General features: G+C 41.0%; 1 protein-coding gene across 1 annotated transcript in view; it reads left to right on the plus strand.

Annotated features, from left to right (window-relative positions):
- jade2 (jade family PHD finger 2) overlaps window positions 1-22089 on the plus strand; it is a 184204-nt gene that overhangs the window by 135058 nt on the left and 27057 nt on the right. The window contains exons 11-12 of the mRNA XM_056397068.1: window positions 9253-9370; window positions 21351-21482. Coding sequence (XP_056253043.1) covers window positions 9253-9370; window positions 21351-21482 — 250 coding nt within the window. The remainder of the gene's footprint in view (window positions 1-9252; window positions 9371-21350; window positions 21483-22089) is intronic.

The raw sequence follows: 22089 nt of genomic DNA on the forward strand, positions 1-22089 counted from the left end.
TTTATTTTATTGCTTTTTGCAAAAACTGTTCCAGGATGTGAATTCACCTTTCTTATTCACCTTTAATATAGTTACAGGTTGTAGTGTTCTCCTTTACTTTAATTTGATTAAGCACATGGAGAACTTTACTTTGGAAAATGTCACTTTTTATCGTAATAATCAGCAGCGTAAGTTTGACTCTAGGAACTAATGAGATACAGATGAGCAAATTCTTTTGGATGTCCGTCATCACTAATTGGCTCTCACTTTGTGTCACATTATCAGTCAACTGCTGAAGCGGATTAATAGTCCCGATTAGATGCTTCTCCACCACAAGTCTGTGTGTCATGTGGCATCGGTACTAGACTGATAGTTTTACATGTCTTCGTCCAGCTGAATACTTCCCTTCACGTGTTTGTTTGTCCACCCAGCGCCATCAATCATGCTTTCAAAAGTGTGACTTTAAACATCCCTCATGGTTGAGATATTTGACAACCATGAGCTAAACTTTACTTTTTGGCTTTGAGGCAGCAGCAGTAGATTCACCAAATTTACGTCTCTCAGACAGGTTTTTATTTTCACTCATAAATTTGTAATGTTGTGACAGATGAGGATTCTAGGTGTGGGAGTTATCTAACTGTCCCTGTAGGATCATGAAGAGGATTTATGATGTGTTGCACAGGCCCTTTGCTTTGACGCTCCATGTCGCTGGGGTGTTATATTTTTGAGGGTAGACTGCGAAGGAAAACCTTTTATAAGATGCACTACATTTCTTTTCTTTTCTCTTTTTTTTTTTTTTTAGAAATGTTCTCTTCAGTTAATTAACAATTTAATGGTTTGCAGTGTCTTATAGATGCATGTTTACCAACCAAATGTAATTCAAAATGCCACAGATTGATTTGTTGTGATGAAAATGTTTGACCCTGTGTTGTTTTTGGGGTTTTATTTGCCTATAAGGGGAAAACCACTGTCGGATCACAGTAAGCCTTTATTTGGTGATTTGCAGGTCAAAAGATGTCCACACTTCTAGGGCCAGCCTTAGTCAAAGGTTTTGTAGAATTCTAACTTACAATAACTGTTGTTTGAATTGACTATATTTAAATGACTACATATCTGTATGAAGCAGGTCACTACATATTGAAATATCAACTTTTAAATCCTAATGAACAGTTTTTTGTGCCGCTGAGGGGCAGTAGAAACACTCTGGGCATCACTGACATTCATTTGGAGTCGTGTTTTGGCCGATGTTCAATGCTCGCTCCCCCTGTAGCTCTGTTTTTGGTATCCACCAACACCTGAGGGAAACAGGTGGTTCTTAAACTGCTAATGTTCCATATCATTGGCTTCATCACTGTACAAGCAGCTCCATTCACACTCACGTCACACGTTGTTAATATAAAACCACTGTGTATGTGTGCTTTAACCTTTAGCTTTAACCTTTCAACACAGGTTTGAATCTGTTACATCGGGGTGTCTTTTGATCTGCGACTTCTCAAGATCTGTTGATTCCTTCATCATCGTAGTGTGAACGACGGCACGCAATTAGCTTTGATTACTTTTTTATGGTTGTCTTAATAATTATTGATGTAGATGTGAACAGAAACACAGTGGTGGTAATCAGCCCAATAATCTCAGCTGTGTAACTAATAGATGAAATATATATAAGAGGCACAGTAACAAATCAATCGACTGTTTTAGACTTGTACCCGCGGAAGAACACCTTTTTATAACAAGCTGTCTGCACTTGAGTGTACACTCCAGTTTAATTATTCCAGTTGGGATTGTCTTGTTAGTAATTAACCCAGGCTCTCCATATTGGGTTTGAGGTGATATTGGGCCAATTAAAGATCAATAATCTTGATCTTTAGCGGGCTGCCACCTCACAGTTGTGTCTGTGTATTTCAGGGCCAATGAACAGTCGATAGTGCTCATTAGTAAGCAGCACAGGTCTGTAGTCAATATGCTGGGAGCTGGGAGGGTCAGGTCAATATAGATCTGAGCTGGAAGTTAGTTGGAGAAGTAAAGAGAGAAAGAGGCTGTTATCTCCTTTATTTCTTAGCTTCTTTCCACTCTTTTCTTCCCTGAGTAGTGTAACTCACGGGTGAAATAAATAACAAGCTGTGTTGTCATCCTTGTAATATATATTTTTTTATTGTCTTACTATCTGCACTGTGTCTTTCCTTTGCTCTCTCTCTCTGTTAGTATGTCTTCGCAGTAATTTACCGCGTGTCACATATCACTTAAATCAATACCATGAAATCCATTTTCAGCCACAGTGACAGACGCTTAGACACACAAACACACACACTTCCCTTTATTTGTCTCTGTTTCACAGGAAAAAACACATACATGACACAGACACATGTTCCTGATTTCTCCAAAGACACACACGCTCAAGCACGCATTCCTTCTCTGGTTCCTGTGGGTTTTTATCTTTATCTCAGAGATCAGTTCGGGAATTAGCTCTGACGCAGCTCCTGCCCTTCCGCCCTTGAGAAGCACACACACACACGCGGACACACACCGTCTTTCAGTTGACTGACCTATGACAAAATTATTTCATGTATTATTATTTCATTTCACCTGTTGTTATGCTTACTTTGAAAATACGATTAAATAACCTGAGTTGAAATATCAAAAGCAAAAATAAAGGGTGGAAGAGAAGACATAGTAAAAACAGAACATGCAATAAATGCTGATGGTCATGTCCTAGTAAGACTTTTAGTTTAGTTTTGTAAGTGTGAAAACAGCATTGACATATAGTTTGCATACAGCAAACACCATATTGAATGTGTGGACAGGGGAAATAAATTAATTCATAATTGAAATGAATTCATGTCATATTAAGTGGAAAGCAGCGATAAAGCACCCTGAGATATTAGTTCACCACAGTTACAGTAATGGTATTGTACAGCAATTAATTTTTATACAATAATAATAATAATAATAATTTTTAGTAATTAAATAATTAAAGTTTTTGTGTGCCTCAGCACACCTAGGCACATATCTTCATAACAATACTTAAAAAAAAAACAAAAAACACTCAAATAGTCAAATATGTGTCAAAGCCATATATTAACCAATTTATCTTTGTTTGTCTGGGCCCAAAACAATCCAGTATCAGGAGGGTTTCAGTAGGTCATCTCTGTCGCTGACCTTTTGGAAAACATGCTTAGAATTTGTGCAATATGTGGTTAGAAAAGTACGCAGTTCGCCCTCTGTATCACTGCGACTTACAGTACATACACACACATGCACGCACACACACACACTGACACACATACGCACAGCGGTCAACAGAGCCCTGGCTGTCATCAACCACTAATTACATCAACAGGTGTCTGGCAGGAGGGCACCATGCCCTTTGCATGCACGACTGTGTTTGTATGTATGTGTGTGTGTATGTTTGTGTGTGTGTGTGTATGTGTGTGTGTGTGTGTGAGAGAGATGAACTCACATGTGTACATATGGTCTGTGTATGATCATTTATGTGTCCGTGTACATTAATTGTCTGGACAGGAGAGACAAGATTAGTGTAGAGAGAGGTGGTGATAATACACACTAACAGAGAGAGAGAGAGAGAAAGAGGGAGGATGAGAGAGCCTCACAGTGTGAAGGTTAGCGAGATAGCGAGAGATATACACAGTGTGGTATGAGAGGCGCTGGCTGTGCTCAGCACAGTTAATGCACTTGTAATGCTGATTATCTCCAGCATGTCGTGTCATGGATGGATGCGAAAGAAAGGAGGTGGGTTCAGTTGTCGAGGGATTAAGGGAGTAGGGAGGATGGATGAACCAGTATCAGGACTAGCAGATAGATGGATAGAGGTAGAAATGGAGGAATGCAGCTTTCTGCTGCTTCTTGCTTTCTTGCATTTTCTATAGAACACAATAAAGAGTTATTTATGGCTTATTATTAGCTCTATCAAGGAGGTTATGTTTTCACCTGTGTCTGTTTATTTGTCAGCAGAATTACACAAAAAGTACTGAATCAATTTGGGGCAGATTCAAATAAAAAAATAAAAAAATTCTCTGCAGTCTGGTGTATGTTGTTTGACATTGGCTTTACTGGAGGTCTGCACTCTCTCAGCACGCTTCCGGAAGTATATTAAATGTTGCACATTGAATTGATGGATTCATTTTGTTTATTACGTCTGTCTTAACTTCTGCTTTAAAGAAACTTCTCTGGTGCACCTGCTAATAAGTAAATTACCTGTCAAGTTGCATTGATCAATCAATGTCAAATATCCACCAATATTCCATCTTGACTTTGTCATAACCAGATGGTATTACAGATAGAACTGACAAACTTCTTACCTGACTGATCACAAGTAAAAGACATTTTAAATGAAAAAAAAAGAAGAAGGTATGTTTCAAATTTAAATAAATTCTCTGAGCGTGTGTTTGTTCCTCTCTGAGACCAACATGGCTGTTTCCTCCAATATCACTGAGGAAAATTGTCTGCATGGTCATTTGCTGACATGCTCAGTGCATCGGTGCGTTGGTCTCTCACTTCAGGCTGGTGAAGATATCCCAAGACCAATAGTCATTCATGATTGGCAGACTTGTAAGAACATTGATACTTTTACAAACTGCAACCACATCACTTCCCTTTTATCAGAGTGAAAACAATGAATCACTCGCTCCTCCGTCGGTGCAGAGCTGTTGTTTTGCGTCGGTTTCGCTGTTTCTCGGTCAGAGAAATCTTGCATGTAATTGAGGCTTTCAAATGTTGTTTTGGAAAAGTTAGTGAGACTCGGTGAGGCTTACCCATCAGAACCGCCTTTACCCTTACCGCCTTTGGTGCCAAGTAATGTCAAGCGGATGTAACCCAACACACACTCTCGGATTCGTGCCTGTGGGTTAATGTGTCTAAATGGGACGGATAAAAATGGAGCAGTGCAGTGTTTGCTGATTCACAGACGATAGCTGCTCAGGATGAATGAATAGTCTCAGACGGAGATGGGGGGAAAGAAAAGACGAACGGAGTTAAAGAGGAATGAGAAGCTAGACTGAAGTACAGATGTGTGGACAAGATTAGAGGTGTTCAGCACGGATGGGAGGATGGAGGATTAAACTGTGGAGGAAAGAATGACAAAGGAGAGAGTTGGTAAAGGGCAGGAGGCTGTGACAGACAGAGGAGACGGAGTGAGAAAAGGTCAGAGGCTGTTTGTGCCAAACGAAACACAAATTCACCTCAGGTCACTCCATCTCAACTCGGCTACCCCTCAAACCTTGGGCAGAGTTTTCTGCATAATGCATCATTTTCTACAAAATAAGATTAGGATGAATGTTACATTTGACAGGGAGTTCAAAAATATAGAGCAGTTTTTAAGAAAAACCCAACAAAGATAAAAATATACAGTTGAAATCAAAAAGTAACAGCCTTTGACATCTTATGCCGCTCAAGACTTGTGCTTGAATAAAGCAATGCAAACAAAGCAAGAATACTTTACTTTACTTTTTAATTCAGCTCACCATTTGACATTGCTTAAAGCTTGAAAATTGCTTTTGGGATTTTTTTTTTTGAACATGTCAAACCCCCACCACCCCCCCCACCCCCCCCCCCCCAAAAAAAAAAACCGTAGTAGAAGTTACATAAAGTCGTGAAAAAGTCAAGTAGAACATTCTTATTGAGCAGAGGTGTGTAAGTTATTTATGTATGTACTCGTACATTTGGTGAAATATAAAAGTAAAATTCCACTAGAGAACAGACTCCATGACATTTAATATTCATGTTTCATCTCCATGTTACATTGGTTTGGTTCATTTTCAGTCTGCTGAAATGAGAAAAGGAGAAAAGGCTGCATTGCTGCTCAGCTGCTTCAGACAGTGAGCTTTGATGTCCAGAGTTTGGAATGGAGAGAGAGACAGATAGTGGGTGAAATGTGTAGGTGAAGGGTGGGCTAGAGAAAAAAAGAGAAAGTAAATAAAAACAGCAAGGTTCAACAAATTGTTATTTTACTCCTAGTTCCCCTCCTTTCTCATTACCCCTTCTCCCTCTTTACCTCCCATCCAGCTCTCTAGCCCCTTGTCATGTGTCCAGGCAGAGGTAGTTGTTTTTGAAAACGGCACATGCGCACGCACGCACACACACACACACACACACACACACACACAACACACACACACACACACACACACAGTGTCCTAATCAAAGCCAGGCTCTGCACATTGTGTCCCAGTTGAGCAGCTATTTTTATCTGCAGCCCACTAACAGGGATGGAATGGGTCAGATAGGCCAGGCTGACGAATCCATCAAGACCAACAGATAAACAGTCGGCATTCAGGACCCCAACTACGCACACACACACACACACACACACACACACACACACATACACACCTTTACACATTTACTGTTAAGTAAACAGATAAACCATATCTGTTTCTTTCTCATGAATACAAACTCATACAGCCCTTGCTGCTTTTCTGTCTCTTTATCTCTCTACTTGCGGATACACACACACACGCACACACACACATATGCATGCACACTTTCGACTACAGGTAGGCCAGCCTATGATGTGGTGTCATGTTATGTACCCATCAGTGTAATGTTTTCCTGATGTGCTTATGTCTGTATTTCCTTGTTTGTTCTGCCTCTTCAGTGCCTGAATATGTGTCCTTTTACACACACACACACAGTCTGTCCTGTCACATTAGCACCAATGAACACACACAAAAATACACACACACATACACACGTGGTTACAGACACATGATTACTGATTTACCGTCGTGAGAGAAATCCAGCTGGCAAAGATCCAGTTTCTGGCTTGTTAGTTTGGGATTCAAGTGCTCTGGCTTGGACCCAATTAGTTTCTCTCCCTACCTCACTCTCTCTCTATTTACTTTGCTGTCATGACTATGTGTTGGATATGATGTGCGGTATATCCACATACTGGAAATCTTAACAACGCACAGTGTGCGTGCAGTATATGCTGTACATTGAAACAAAACTGAGAGGATGAATTGCTAAAGTTATGTCAGCTCAGGCTATACTCCCCTGACTAATGATAAAACGTCAGTGAGCATCAGATCGGCATCCAACAATTTCCGGCAACTTTCTGACTTCTTCTGGCACTTTTAATACAACACTATGAATCCCTTCCAGGAAAAAAAAACTGTCTGAAAATATGCACTTGGATCCAGATATCCAAATAATTATCGCATCATTGTCCTCACTATGACAACCCGCTTTTCCCCCCACCTCCTCTTGTGGTCATTTTGGAATAGCCATAAATACTTTTGCCCTTCAATGAGATCTTACTTACAAGTTACTGTGCGGAGTTGTTCTGATATGAGAAAGAGCGCCCCTTCTATCTTGTATTATATTTCTGTGCAGTTACTGTATGTAACAATTCCTCATTCCTCATTGAATGAATGAGTGAATTTTGGTTTAAATGCACTTGGACTCTCTCTCTCTCTCTCCCCCCCCCCTCTCTCTCTGGTCAAGGCTTCCTCTTTCTCTAACTCTGTCCCTCTCCTCTATGGAAACAATGTCCCTGGAGTTTTCTGTCATATTCTAAGGCAACATGTGCATCTTCTCTCTGTAATTGTAGTTTCTGTAGATAGAAAAAAAATATATATATATTTTTTTTATTTTTTATTTTTTTTGCATTGAACAACAACTGCAGCTGCCAGGGGAACGCACTTCAGCTGTGTTTCTTTATCTTTGAATCTTGTTTACCTGGTCTCAGTCTGTCTCTCTTCCTACCTGTCCCTCTATTTATCTATTTCTATCTTTCTATTAAAGTCTAATATTCAGCTCCTTTGCTTGCTTTCTTCTTTCTTTGTCTCCTTTTATATGTTGCCAATTAAAAACAGTAAAACACACACACACACACACACACACACACACACACACACACACACATTTTCAGCCACAGCTTGTCTTTGAACATCCATATGTTCTTGACATAAACATGCACCCTCCCACATTCATTTTTCTTTCAGCTCTATACTCTCTATCCACACACATATACTGCTTATAGGGCCATGCCATAGTAATTTAGTAGCATGGAGGGGCAGGAGGGCTCAGCTGGAGTGTGTGTCTGAGTGGAAGACGACTCTGCGATCCAGTTTATTGGCAGAAAACAGGAAGTGGCCTCTTGACTCATACCTCTGATTGTCTCATTACTGCATTGTGCTGATGAATTTTATCATAATATTTTTTCAAACTTCTGATGTGATATGAAAAACTGAAATACTAAACACTGATTCAGTCACTTTTACAGAGTCAGGTATGCACACAATTATTTCTTGTCAATTTCAGCCACTGGGAAGCTCGAGGTCATACTGAAAAACACCTATCTCTAACATATTTGTTTGTTTTTTTTTTATCACCTTTTCCCCGCTGTATTTGTTGGTCCTTGCTTATTTAAACATCCAGTGGATTCATCATTTTCCTGGTCTTCTTTAAACAGGTTACCTGCTTCAGTTCAATCTCCTCCAACTCCTAATGAAAATATCGTGCTCTTTACCTGTTCAATGTTGTGCTTTATTCAACCATTAGTTGCTAAAAGCATGTTTGCTATAAACAGCCTTGTGCCGCTGGAATCAGGGTTGATGAGAGCACCGAGCCTGAACCAAACAGTAAATCATTTTACACTCCTGTCTTACAAATATTTGCTTTGTCTCCCGTTTACTGCAAACTCAAGCAAGCCTTTCCTGCTTCAGTACATTCTCCAACCAGCTATGGAAGATTCATAGCTCAGTGTTCACCTGTGTGTGTGTGTGTGTGTGTGTGTGTGTGTGTGTGTGTGTGTGTGTGTGTGTGTGTGTGTGTGTGTGTGTGTGTGTGTGTGTGTGTGTGTGTGTGTGTGTGTGTGTGTGTGTGTGTGTGTGTGTGTGTGTGTGTGTGTGTGTGTTTTGCCCCACCAACTCTCTGTCACTCTCTCTCTCTCTTTCTACATTGAAGCAACAGACCCGTCTGTCATAGTCTGACTTGTTTAAAACTACAACGCATAGCCCACATGTGGATCTGCATATACAGCACTGTAGTGAGATCCAATACGGACAGCGCCGGGGCGCGCTGTCCTGACAGATATCACATACACTGCATACCGCTCTGTCATCCTAAATCACCACAGGGGAAATGTATTTATATCTACATGAAAGCCGGTCATAATGTTTATGCATCAGTTTTCCTCTCTGTGAGGTTTATGTTTGTCCATGCACTAAATTGTGATGAGATGGGAGAAAAGGAACACGGTGCCTGTGGCACGCAATCCCGTACTGTTATTCGTAACCGTGATGTCTTGTGTTTCAGGTGCGTAACCTGTGTTACATGGTGACACGGAGGGAGAAAATGAAACACACCCTGTGTGACCTCCAGGAGAAGATCTTCCACCTGCAGATACAACTACTAGAAGAGGACATGGCTGGAGGTAAGAGAGAGAAAACACGAGTGTGACTGTGGTTACATTTCTAATTCCAGACACCAATGGAAAAAAACTGTTACCTTTCATCCACTCCTGCTCTGTAGCCGAGGCTGCCAACACACACACAAAAAAAAGTACAATTTTGAAAGCTGAAGTGCATAACGGTTATATCCAAACCCTTGTTGGCTGAGTGTGGTGGGTGGACAGTTTCAGAAATGGCCTGTCATCATTTTTGCACAGTAGGCCACACTTGACACCTGCACACCAAAGAACACTGAAATAATAGCCCAGCCAGATATTGTGACACACACCATCCACATAAATGGAGCTCGATTTCCTATCCACTCTACATGGATCACTGACCTCGATGCATTTCACGCAGCTGCTCAGTGATGGAGATCAGAAGGGATGAAGTTAGCTGGTTGAGTTGATGCAGCGTTGGCTAGATGTCTGCTCAAAATGAGGTTTGTAATCTTAGTGATATATCAGGTTAAGTGGAGTACTTTAGCATTTAATCTTTAATCTTAAAACAGCTATACAAAGCAGAGGCAGGAAGAGAATCAATAATAGTTAAAGCATTGACTTTTGGTACATTTGTTTTTTATATAAAATAGCTTTTCGAAACCAATTTACTGATTAATGATTCTTAGGACTGTTCCAGAGCCTGGGAACTCTTCACCCTTTCACACCAATCCCAACCTTATTACTCATTATCTAGTAAGACTGAATCTGAGGATCTTAGATAAGGCTTGGTTAACGAGGAATCCTGATCGAAGGCAGAGGTACAGCGATGGACAAGCCACCATTACTGCGGTGGCACATCATTTGTAAACCTGCATATAACGCTATAATCATTACAGTGAAGAGAGTTCGCTATCATTACCGTGCCACTTAAAAATGTAAATCCTTTAACACACATTACACTGTGCCCAAGAAATCTGTTCAACAGATAAAGAATACTATATATATATATATATGGGAAAAATAGAAAGTAAAAGCCATAAAAGCAGTTTTACTTTCCTAAATCTCTGTTATTGTTAAATACTCACGTTTCAGTCATTTACTGTGACACTTTCCAGCACTAGACCGACCAGGGACTAGACCTAGCAATCTGTCTACGCAGGGCCGATTGTGAACTCCCACCCCACATATGTCTTGCTAGCTTGGAACCATGTTTCCTGGCCTGAGATTCCACTTTTATCGAATCGTATGTCCATTTTTATTCAATTATTAATTTCTTTTTATTAAAATGCAAGAAATGATGAGAGTTTAATGACTTAAACTAACAAGCAGTTCCTGCTGGGTTTAATTAACCACTCCACACTGCACTTCTACATCCGCATTGGGGATGTCATTCTGATGCGGTTCTTTAATGTTATTTTTCTGTCATAACCAGTTTCAGACTAATACTGAATACCTTCCAGGTTTATACAGACTCCCTTCATCTGTCGGTGGAGGCGACTGCGGTCGGTAGTCATTAGTCCAAGCATCTCTACTCTCACCGTCAGTGTAAATGTGTTCAGTTACACTCTGCCACCACAGTAATGCTGGGGGGGTGTTGTCTTTACTATATTAATTGGTCAGGTGCTTGTGGTTCGTTGGTTCACGCTTAATCAGTTTTATACAACCTCAACATTATTACTGAAGTCGTTTCTTCATTACTGCTTATCTACAAGTAGGAGAAATATATCACTCACTCCCCTGCACATGTAGTGTCAGTTCAGCTCCACGCCATACTCCTGTACAGGACTTTTTGTTCAGCATCAGGGATGTGAAAACATCCGACTTCCACACAGTGAGGGGAAGAAAAAGTTGGCATCTTGGTCACAGCTCAGTGATGAAATCCTACCGCACCGCACAGCAGAGTTTTTTGGGGTTTTTTTTCTGCCGGGCGGCTGACAGCACCGTCAACCGGACGCCGGAGCTGAGAGTAGGAGAGCGGCCAACAGAAACGAGTCACACTGAGTGGTGTTGTGCTGCCCTCCGTCTCCATCACCCGTCTCTTCTTCCATCACAGTCAGTTTCGTGGGTTCGGTCATTTTTAAGACGAGACTCGGTTTGTAAAGTTTACAGCCTGGCGTGCTGTCGCTCCAGCATCGCTCCCTGTACCGGGAGGCAAAAGTGCAGAGTGTCGACTCGGGTTCTTCTCGAGTGATCAACTCATCGACTTTTAGGGTACGGCTTCTGTCGAGTCCAGAGGAGAAAGAAAAACAAAGAAGCTTCCACTCTGTCCTTAACTTGGAATCACTTCATTGATTGCCAATATATTGCCAAACGGCCCCATACAACAGCGCCTTACATATGTATACAGGACAAAGCCGCCAATCGGAACGTCAACCAAACCTTCCAGCATGTACACAAACTGAGGTTAATGAGCTGTTCAGATATAAAAACAGACGTGATACTGAGCTCTTCCAAGTGTAACAATCGTAGTTTTTTTTTTTTTTTTTTAACAAATTTGTGCTAAGACTATAGTCTTTAGTGTAATGTTTTTCTGCCTTTCAAAGACGAAAATGTAGGTGAAAAAAAAAAAGAGAAGCCAATCACAACACTGAAATCATTCATAAATAAAAGTGCAACCTGGAGTCTGGAAGAGATTAAGGCATTAACAATTTTCTTTAGATTATCAGTAGATAGAAAAAAGCTTATCTTGTAGATATTTATCAGCTGAAGAAAGCAAGACTGAACTATTTTCCCAACTTGAAGTTGAATTACACAGAGCAGTCGTTTTCACATTGTTTTGCCAGATCAAAGCTGTTATTGTCACGGTGGTGACGGTGAATCCTAGTTATGGAGATAATGGTTGAGTATAGTTGTTAAAAATCCTGAAGTGTTTGTCGAGGATATCGTTAAGGAACCATGTTAGTTCTTGTAGTTGTGACCTGCAGCTGTCGTGCTGATGACAGTGATAGCTTGTTGTCATGGTAATACCAGTGATGTCTCGCTGGCATGGTAATGATAGTGAACTCTTGTCTGCCTTACCCTGTGGCTGTGTTGTTGAGTGTGTGTGTGTGTGTGTGTGTGTGTGTGTGTGTGTGTGTGTGTGTGTGTGTGCGTGTGTGTGGTTAGGGTGCTCAATTTGCAGTGCTCATCACTGCAGAGTAAGGCTGCACACAAATCTATGCACTCAACTAAATCTTACAAACACTTTCACTCTCTCTCTAACTCACTGTGTCTCTCTCACACACACAGTCAAACTCAAACTCACACACTCAAACTCAAACTCACACACACACACACACACACACACACACACACACACACACACACAGTCAAACCCACACACACACACACAGTGCAGAGCTCCTGACTCAGCAGACTGCTGCCATCAGGTACTGGGAGCTGAGCTGCTGGCACTAAACGGCCATATCTATTCACACTGCCACAGGAGTTAGATTAGAGAGGCTAGTTGGTGTGTGAGTGTGTGTGTGTGTGTGTGTGTGTGTGTGTGTGTGTGTGTGTGTGTGTGTGTGTGTGTGTGTGTGTGTGTGTGTGTGTGTGTGTTAGAGAGAGCAGCAGAGAGTGAAGGATGAGGTTGTCTGCTATAATGATTTGTCGTGTCCCTCACCTTGTATCTACCTCTTTCCTTTGCCTCTTTTATCTTTCTCTCTTATTTTCCACTGTCCATTTGTCTTTATGCTCTCCTGTAACCTATTTTCTCTTCCATCTGCTTCTGTCTCACTGCCTCTCATTTGTGGTGTCCTCCAAGGGTTATATTTACCCTGTCTGTCTCTCTCCTTGGTTTTCTCCTCCGACACCCTGTTTTTTTAGCAGTCCATCAGTTGTTTGTCTGTTCTTCTTTTGTCCCTCTGGCCACACAAACCGATTTTGTGATACTATGTGACTTAAGTGACACTAAATATAACCGAAAACATTGCCTGGAGTTTTCAGACCCTGCTACAGCCCAGTGTCGTTCAGATAGTTGAATTGGTCACAGAAGGATGGGTTTGCCCATTTTATCACGTCGAACATTAGTGTGTCGGTTGTGACTTGCAGTGCATTTGACTGTATTGTCTTTGATCCGAATGCATATGTATACGAATACGCGTATGTTTAAGCAGACGCACAACAGGCTAAGCTGAATATGTTGGATATCATGTCTCAATACACTGAACGAGCTCATATTGCTGACTTAATTAGAAAAATATTCCCAGTCTGACGGGATGTGTTTTTTTAAGAAAAGGCCAGATTGTCGATGTTGACTTTTTCTGTCTGTTAAAATTGTTCGACCGTCCAACTCTCGGTAGCAGAGTGAGGCTCTACAACTGTAAAGTCAGATCTTCAGAAGAAAAGATACCCTGAGCTTACCGTCCACCAGCAACACTACGCTTCCTCCCCTCATCTCCCACTGGGCTTGTTTCCATGTAGAAAACACACATCTCTCCTCTAACCCAACTAAAACAGAACCACTAACCTCTGTCCGCCTGTCTGTCTCTCATAGTAGTTCATCTGTCATGTTTCACGCTCTCTCTGCCAGTTGGCCTGTCTGTCTTTCGTGTTTATCGGCCTGTCTGTCATGTCAGGGGCTGCTCTCGTCATGCTTTCTGAATGCTAGCATGTTACCAGCAAGGCGGACTGGCAGGCGGGCAATATCCCTGTAGTCTCACATGCAGACAGACAAGCTACATGATGCTAAAAGTACAGAGGAAGTAAACTACATGTAGTATCGTTCAGCAGCAAATATCGTATATGAGAGCAGTGACAAGTAATACTACTTGGTCAAGCAAAGGGAAAGATCATGGTCATGGTTTAAAGAAAAGTATTGTCAAGAAGCCAGTTCATTAAGAAATGATCATCACTGGTGCACAGAAGTAAAACTTTGTCTCTAACTAATAAAAAACTCACCTGTTCGGCCAGTTTTATTAGGAACGGCTGTGCTTTGGGCCAAATGGTAACATTAGCATGCTCACATACTCACAGTGACAATGCTAACATGCCGACGTTCAGCCAGGTGTGATGTTTTCTTAGTTGCCATCTTAGCATGCTAGCATTAGCTAATTAGCAGGAAATGTACAACAGAGGCTGGCGGGAATGTCATTAGTTTTGCAGAAGCAGTAATGGACAAATTGCAGTTATGACCTGATGATAGAACTATGGATCACCAAAGTTCCCAAAATTACAAGGATGTCATTAATGTGGTGAAATCAGCTTCATCTTGTCTAAAACAAAGATTTTAATGGTAAATAGTAAAATCACTTAACAGGAACCCTTATTACACTTCTTTAAGAAAACAGGATTTCCTCTTTATCACACATGGGTCATTCATACCTAGTTTTGTTGTCAGTTAATTTTGCCCTGGTGTGTTTATAAAGCAGGGTGGACAGGCATTTGATTAGTTTCTCCACAGCTGATCAGTTTTCTTGTAGGGAGCATTTCTCATTCTTAAATGTAATCTTATTTTGACACACCTGTGTAGATAGAAAATACAGGTTCAGCAGTATTCAGGCAGGTAGGACTTTCTCTTAAAAAGCACGCGCACACACACACAGTATTTTTATTATGCAGGAAGGGCACTACATTTACATTCTGGCTCAAACCGAACTGTGACAAGCTGACAGTGGTTAGTACTGGTCTCTCCGATCTGCTGTGTGTGTGTGTGTTTGTGTGTGTGTATGTGTGTGTGTGTTTGTGTTTGTGTGCAAGAGCATGAGGAAGACAGAGAAAATAAGGACGGAGGAAGAGGAGGACAGGAAGGGGCAAGAAGGTGATGGGATGAAAGAAAGAGTGGAAGAAAAGAGGGGAAACAGGAGTGGCGATGATGAGAGAGAAAGGAGAACGTGAGTGTGAAAGGACAGAAGAAAGGGTGGGGAGAGGGAGGAAAAGACAGAAGGGGAGAGAGAGAAAAAACTTTCTCACATTGCACTAATGAGCTCAGGTAAGAAATGGGACACAGTGGCTACACACACACAGACTCGCGCTGCAGTTCAGCGCACCTAGAAAGAGGGGAAATTAATCACACACTTCAAAAAGACGAATCCCCTGGTGCAGTTTCGCCTTCTAAACTAGGGAGGGAAGGAGGTTTGGAGGGAGGGATAATATTGCAGAGATGGAGAGAAAGGCAACAGCAGAATGTAAAGACAAAAGAGGAAAAAAAAAAGCACAGATCTGACAAAAACGTGTTTAAAAGGGTTTCCACTGCTGATAGTTGGATTTGTGCTGAGATTACAACCTGCAGGGGGAAAGCTTCCACATGTTCAAGCAGAGCCTGCAGGCGTCCTTGAAAACCCAGACTTAGTTTTCCTCCTTTTCCAAGCTGTAGAACATATAAAAGAACAAGATCAGATTAGGAAAAAAATGGAAAAAATGTTGAAAAACGATCCCTGGGAGATCAGAGGATAAGATGGTCCTCCTGTCAAAACAGAAAAAAAAAAAAAGGGGGAAAAAAAAGAATGAAATTACAATGTAGGAGCTGTGCAAAGAAGCATTCCCTCTGGGAGCTCCCTCAAAGATCCCCTGGCGTTAATGGCCTCTGCAATTTCAGCAAAAGCCATAAAATAAATTGGAAAAAGGGGGGAGAAGTGTGTGGTAGATGTAGCTGCACCATTTTAAAAATCCTCCTTACAAAAAAAAAAAAGTTTAACACGCTCATGTTATAATTCCACATGTCAGACTTTAGTAAGGATTAAGGCAGGTTCCACAGTCACCCTGTAGTTTCCCTTTTCAACCAAATAGTTCCAGGGACTAAGCCAATTCACACTTAGTCACTTAATGCGTCTTGGACAGATCAGACATGTATCAGATAACAAAAAAGCTAGGTGTGAGCGTCTTGTTGGAACCACCTCAGCAGATGTTGACAGGGAAATTTTCCTAAATCTTTCTCCTGATTTGTGCTTTTTAATCACCATTTTTACAAAGCAGCCTGGAGCCATGGTGTAGGTTTTATTACATTACTGAGTGACCAAAAGTCGATCCTTTCAGATACGGGTGTATTTACTACAATCTACTGAAATCCCTGGTTTATAAACACGTGATCACTGTTTAACCAAGTATGTGACTTGTAAAACCTACTGGCTGCCTCGGTGAGGATTTATCTGTGCCCTCAAAAGGGGTAAATACTTATGCAAACAAGTATTTTGCATTTTATATTTGATATTTTATATTTTGATTAATTGAGATCACTTTGTAGAGATCTTGATCACTGTAGAAAAAAAGAAACTGCATTAAATTCCCTCTCATTCAGTGTGTTAAAATCAGTATTATATCATTTACTGCTGCGCAGCTGTGATGTTTGAATGAATGTTGGGGCGGAGGGAGAGAGACTGAAGCCACCAGAATTAAAGCTCTGGGACTTAATTTAGACTCTTTTTCCTCTGAAAATGCGAAAGTTCCTAAAAAGGTTTCTGGGTTCCTGGAAAAGTTCAGAAAGGGTCACACTTGATTTATTGGCAATCCAGCATCCATTTGTCTATTGATTTAATTCTGACATTAACACTGCAAAGCGCATCAAACAACACACTGGAACCTTTTGTACTAAAAACAAACTAAACAAACAGCTTTTATCTGTAAGTGAGCTGGAGTCGAATCATGAACCTAAATAAAAATCGGATTCTTGTGATTCAAGATGAGTTGGTTTTTTTTTCATGCAACAAATTTAAGTTAGATGTTTTTCTTGCTTAAATGTAAAATGGACCACAGCTGTGTCTGTGTTTAGTGCATTTTCACATTCACAGCTATTACATTCACTCCACATAACTTTTCACAGGAAGACATTTACAAGCCTCCTAACCCAGGAGATGATCTGTCATGAACCTGGAAACAAAATTCATCCACACTTTTCACACCTCATTCCAGCCCATTTCATCTTCCTAATTAGCACGCAAGCTGTCAGTTTCCATAACGTCTCCTCACCATTTATTCTTCCACTTCACCTTACATTTTATTTCTGAAAAGGAGGTAAAGTACAAAACCTGCCGAGCCCTTTGAAAACATAAATATCCCTTAACAAAAATGGAAACTTTTCAGGCTAACATAAACATACAGTACACACACATGTTCTTTTCTCCTTCCTGTCTAACCATTAAGCATTGTACTCCTACTGAAGTATACACACACACATGCACGCAGGCACGCACTCACGCACACACACACACACACACGCACACACACACAAACACACACACACACACACACAGTGTGAAATCTGTCTCTGGTCTCTCTCAGCTTCATTCATGCATGTCCTGCTCCTCCATGCTAAAGCAAGCATGAGGACAGCCTACTGCTGCCTATGACAGCCACACACATGCATACACCCACACACACACACACACACACACACACACACACACACACACATACACACATTGTGTTGACATCTACTGTACTGACCAACACACACATGTAAACTTGCACACAGTTCAGCCACAGTGTAATGCCACAGATTTTACTTTATTCATTTTAGCCATGCTAGTGGCACATTTGTATGGATGGCCGTGTCGGTCTGTCAGTTGGTCCACCACTAACTCCGGATCTGTTGCATGTTTCAAGACGACACTTTGTGCAGACATTCATTGCTCCCAGACGATGAATCCTACCGACTTTGAGGACTCCCCTTGACTTCCTGCAGCTACATCATCAGCTCAAAGTCTTTGCTGATCCTGTTAAATATCTCAACATCCACCCAGTAGATTGGCAGTCATTAGCGTAATCCAATGACTTCGGTTATCCTCTTGCACCATCATGAGGTTGACATTGTGGTTTTGAGTGAAATGTCTCAAAACCTATTGAACAGATTGCTCTTGTATTTTGTGCAGATATTAATGTTCATCTCAGGATCGATTGTAATAACATGGGTGGCCCTGTGACTTTTCACCTAGCGCAATCAGCGGGTCAAAATTTTAATTTGTGGGGGGGGGGGCTCAGTGGCTCACCTGGTAGAGCGTGTACCACACAGGCTTAGTCCCAACCACAGCGGCCATTGGTTTGAGTCTGACCCACGGCCCTTTGCTGCATGTCATCCCCTCTCTCTCTCTCCATCTATCTCTCACTGTCTCTATCAGAATAAAGGCAAAAATGCCCCCCAAATAGTAGTAGTGTAGGTAATATCACCATTAACTACATATTGGACTAATTCAATTATTCAATTATTTGGGGGGCATTTTTGCCGTTATTCTGATAGGACAGTGAGAGATAGAGATAGATAACTACATTTCCATCAGCCCTAGCTCTGCTTTGTGTTTGGTGCTAATCAGCAAATGTATGTTAGTTGAAATGCTAAACTAAGATCTGTTAGCATTTCGCTCAAATCATCACCACTGTGCCTAACTAGCTGCAACTGTCAGATCACCCATAACAGCTGTTTCACCCATGAGTGACTGGTGAGCGATACACACACATGCACATGAACAAATAAATTCAGCTTTTCTCAACCTCAGTATAGCTGTAATGAACCTGCAGGTGCCACCTGCTGTACCAATGCATACAGACACACACACACACACATATCTGAGAACATGATACACAGCAGCAGGAGAGTTAGTTAGCCGTGCAGGCAGGACTCTGTGTTTGTGTTAACAGCAGGAGACTGTTACAACAAGACATCCCAACAATAAGGGCTTCCCATGTCACAGAATGAGAGACACAGAGAGCGATCATCACTGTGCGTTTTAACTCAGTGGAGTGTGACTGCATGCGTCTGCGTCGTTTCTTACATGCTGTGTGTGTGTGTTTCTGTGTCTGTCTGTGTGTGCAGGTGTGTGTTAAACTTGCACGGGTTTGTGTGTATCTGTTAATGCAGAGTTGAGCAACAATCAGTTTTATTTTCTGTTTCAGTAGAATCGTGCCATAAAAAATGAATAACGGTATTGAATTTGTAACTGAAGCAATTAGTCGATTGATTAATTGGTCAATGGAAGATTAAGATGCAACTATTTTCATAACCAATGGCTTAGGTAACTTTCCAAGCGAAAACACCCCCCACTGTCCGACTGAATCCAATGTAAGGAGTTTCTGCTTTTCTCTGTTTTTTTTATCATCGCAAACTGGAAATCTTTGACATTTTTACTTTTTATTATTATTTAACATTGTACATCATAATACCAGGTAATTAAATTATTTACTGTTTATTTTATATGTTGATCTTTAATGTTGATATTAAAATAATCTCTAATGATACTTTTATCAGAATTGGTAGTAATTTTTTATATAACAATAATTCATAATTATCAGTAAAACAGCCTTTATAGCTCTTTAATTAATGGCTCCGTTGATAGTATTGGTGGTGGAGGTTAGTATTTATTGTAAGACCGGTGTATTGAACTGAATTATACAGTCAGGCGTTGCTCTTATTTTGTCTTTCATCATGTATATATATCAGTGTTTGTTGTGTTACCTGCCATACTCCCAGCTGGAGGGAGTGAGCGAGGTCTCCTGGAGTGAGAGGACAGCTCGCAGCAGGGAGGCGCTCCGCAGGGCTCTGTTACATGTCATACAGTGTGTGTGTCAGCATGCTCAAAGACCTGAAGGCTTCCAAACAACTTATGTGTTCGTGTGCAATATATGCGCAGTCTCTTTCCTAAGAGGCAGCAGCTGACAGTGTGTCAGTGTTGCGATTTTGTTGTTTTTTTATTTTTTATTTTAAAGAGTCTGAATGGTGGACTGCAGTGTTTGATTTTTATTTAGAGCGATACAGGAATAGGCAACAGTGGGCGTCTACACACAGATAACCAGGAACCCACAAGTTGTTTTTATTTTCCTGTTATAACTCTGAGGTTTATTTAGGTATTACTCATCAAGGCCACAGGGGCTTTGAATCTGACAGCCTCACACTCAAACTTAAACTAGAATATTATACAAACTTTACGACAAGCATTAACATGCATCCTAGGCAGTTAGATTTTATATAGATAAAAGAGAAGTGTAAATACACATTGAGGTTGAACTACGACTGTATCATCAAACGTCATCAGGAGGTAAATCACGTTTTAAACAGAGTGATACATTATAAGGTGTAAAAACATCACCAGTTTCCATATAATAACCTGTCAATGGAAATAAAACTAATTGGCTGTGATCTCCTGAATGTTTTATGTCTTTCGTGATGAAGGCACTTTCAGATTATTATACATTATGTTCTTATCTGATGTAAAGAAGCAGCTGTCTGACTTCCTGACGATGAGAATTCTCGTCCTTCTGAAGCGTAAAAAGTGCAAGGAAGATCAACGCTGTGCTTAAGTTTGCAAGGCAAAATGAAAACATTTTGTTTAGTTGCAGCATTCTTGAGATAAATCTTTCACGGGGTCTCAGAGAGGCAGTGTAAACCTCTGTTATTTTGTTTTCCTGGTAAATCTCCTGCCTTTCTGGCAGTTAAAAGAACGTACGGTGTCGGCCTTCACCTTCCACATGTTAGCGACACCTGATGCACCAGGCTGCGTTCCCTCTCCTGCAGCCGTGGAGTGGCTCGCAACTTTTATCAGCCTTTGAGGATTACTTATACCGGGTGCTCACCCAGGAGGATGTCGTCAGTATAAAAACAGTTTTCAATCAGCAGCCTTGAGCTCTTTGTGCACGTCTTTCAAAACACGAACAGTAAGTTCTGCAGGGCACAACACAATTCAGTGCAATCAAAAAGTGTATCTTAAATGCGTGCAAGCTCTTACTTCCTCAGGGCTTAAATTCAAGTACACCAGAGACTTTTACCGCAATGTCTTTACTATTTTCCTTTCTTTATTTCTTCCTCTTCTTCTAAGCTATGTTTACACCCAAATGTCAGATGCTACTTTATACTATCAGCCGAGTTGTAGGAAAACCATTTCCTGAAATGTCAACAAATAATCTGAAAAACTTTCAGTGACTGATTAGCCTGCATCTTTCTTTCTTCTTTTTGCACTGTATGTCTCCAACTTTCATTATGTTCCACTTTTCTCACTCAAATTCCACCTGACGGAAAGTAGTTCCTCGGCCTCAGTGACACTTTCCAGCTAAATCAAGCTTAAATTGAATAAATCAACAAAGTCCTTAACCTGAGCCCATTTTCTGTGTCTCCCTGCAGAGAAAACCCAGAAAGGAGAAAAGAGGAAACAGAATGGAGTGAAGGAGAAAGGGAAGGAGAGAAGGAAGAGTAGTCCTGAGAAGAAAAAGGAGAGATGGAAGTCAGAGAACGGCTCCCTGCTTAAAGAGCTAGGTACATTGTTTGTGTGTGTGTGTGTGTGTGTGTGTGTGTGTGTGTGTGTGTGTGTGTGTGTGCGTGTGTGTGCGTGTGTGTGTGTGTGTGTGTGTGTGCATGTGTGTGCGCGTGTGTGTACGTGCGTGCGTGGGTGTGCGCCCTGCAGTGTTTGCAGTGTTTCCAAACTGATCAAATACACCTCACTGGCTGAACATATGCCTACATCTGTGTTTGCATGTCCATATGAGAATTCATGCTGACAAAAAGTCAGCACATTCATAGCCTTGATACATCAATAATTTATTTGAGGCAACGTTTTGATACAATCTCCTCATACGCGAAAGCTGAATGCAATAATAAAACAACCAAGACAATGTAAAAAGTTGGAAATCTCAGGATAATATTATTTCATTTTGGTTTCATCCTGATAAAGACCTGTGTATATGTGGAATCTTAGATAAAATATTGATGCATCAAGAGTGCTGCAACCTTAACAAAATGCTGTTTCATTCTGCTCTTGTCAGCATCCTTTCCATACTGGTGTCAAACTTCATGCATCCATCGTCACTGTTGTCATTCACTTTCTGCCTGTCGATCACTGCAGATCAAGTGTCAGATGGAAGGG

The sequence above is a fragment of the Seriola aureovittata genome, chromosome 15 (genome assembly GCF_021018895.1).
Source record: "Seriola aureovittata isolate HTS-2021-v1 ecotype China chromosome 15, ASM2101889v1, whole genome shotgun sequence".
Taxonomy (NCBI): Eukaryota; Metazoa; Chordata; class Actinopteri; order Carangiformes; family Carangidae; genus Seriola; species Seriola aureovittata.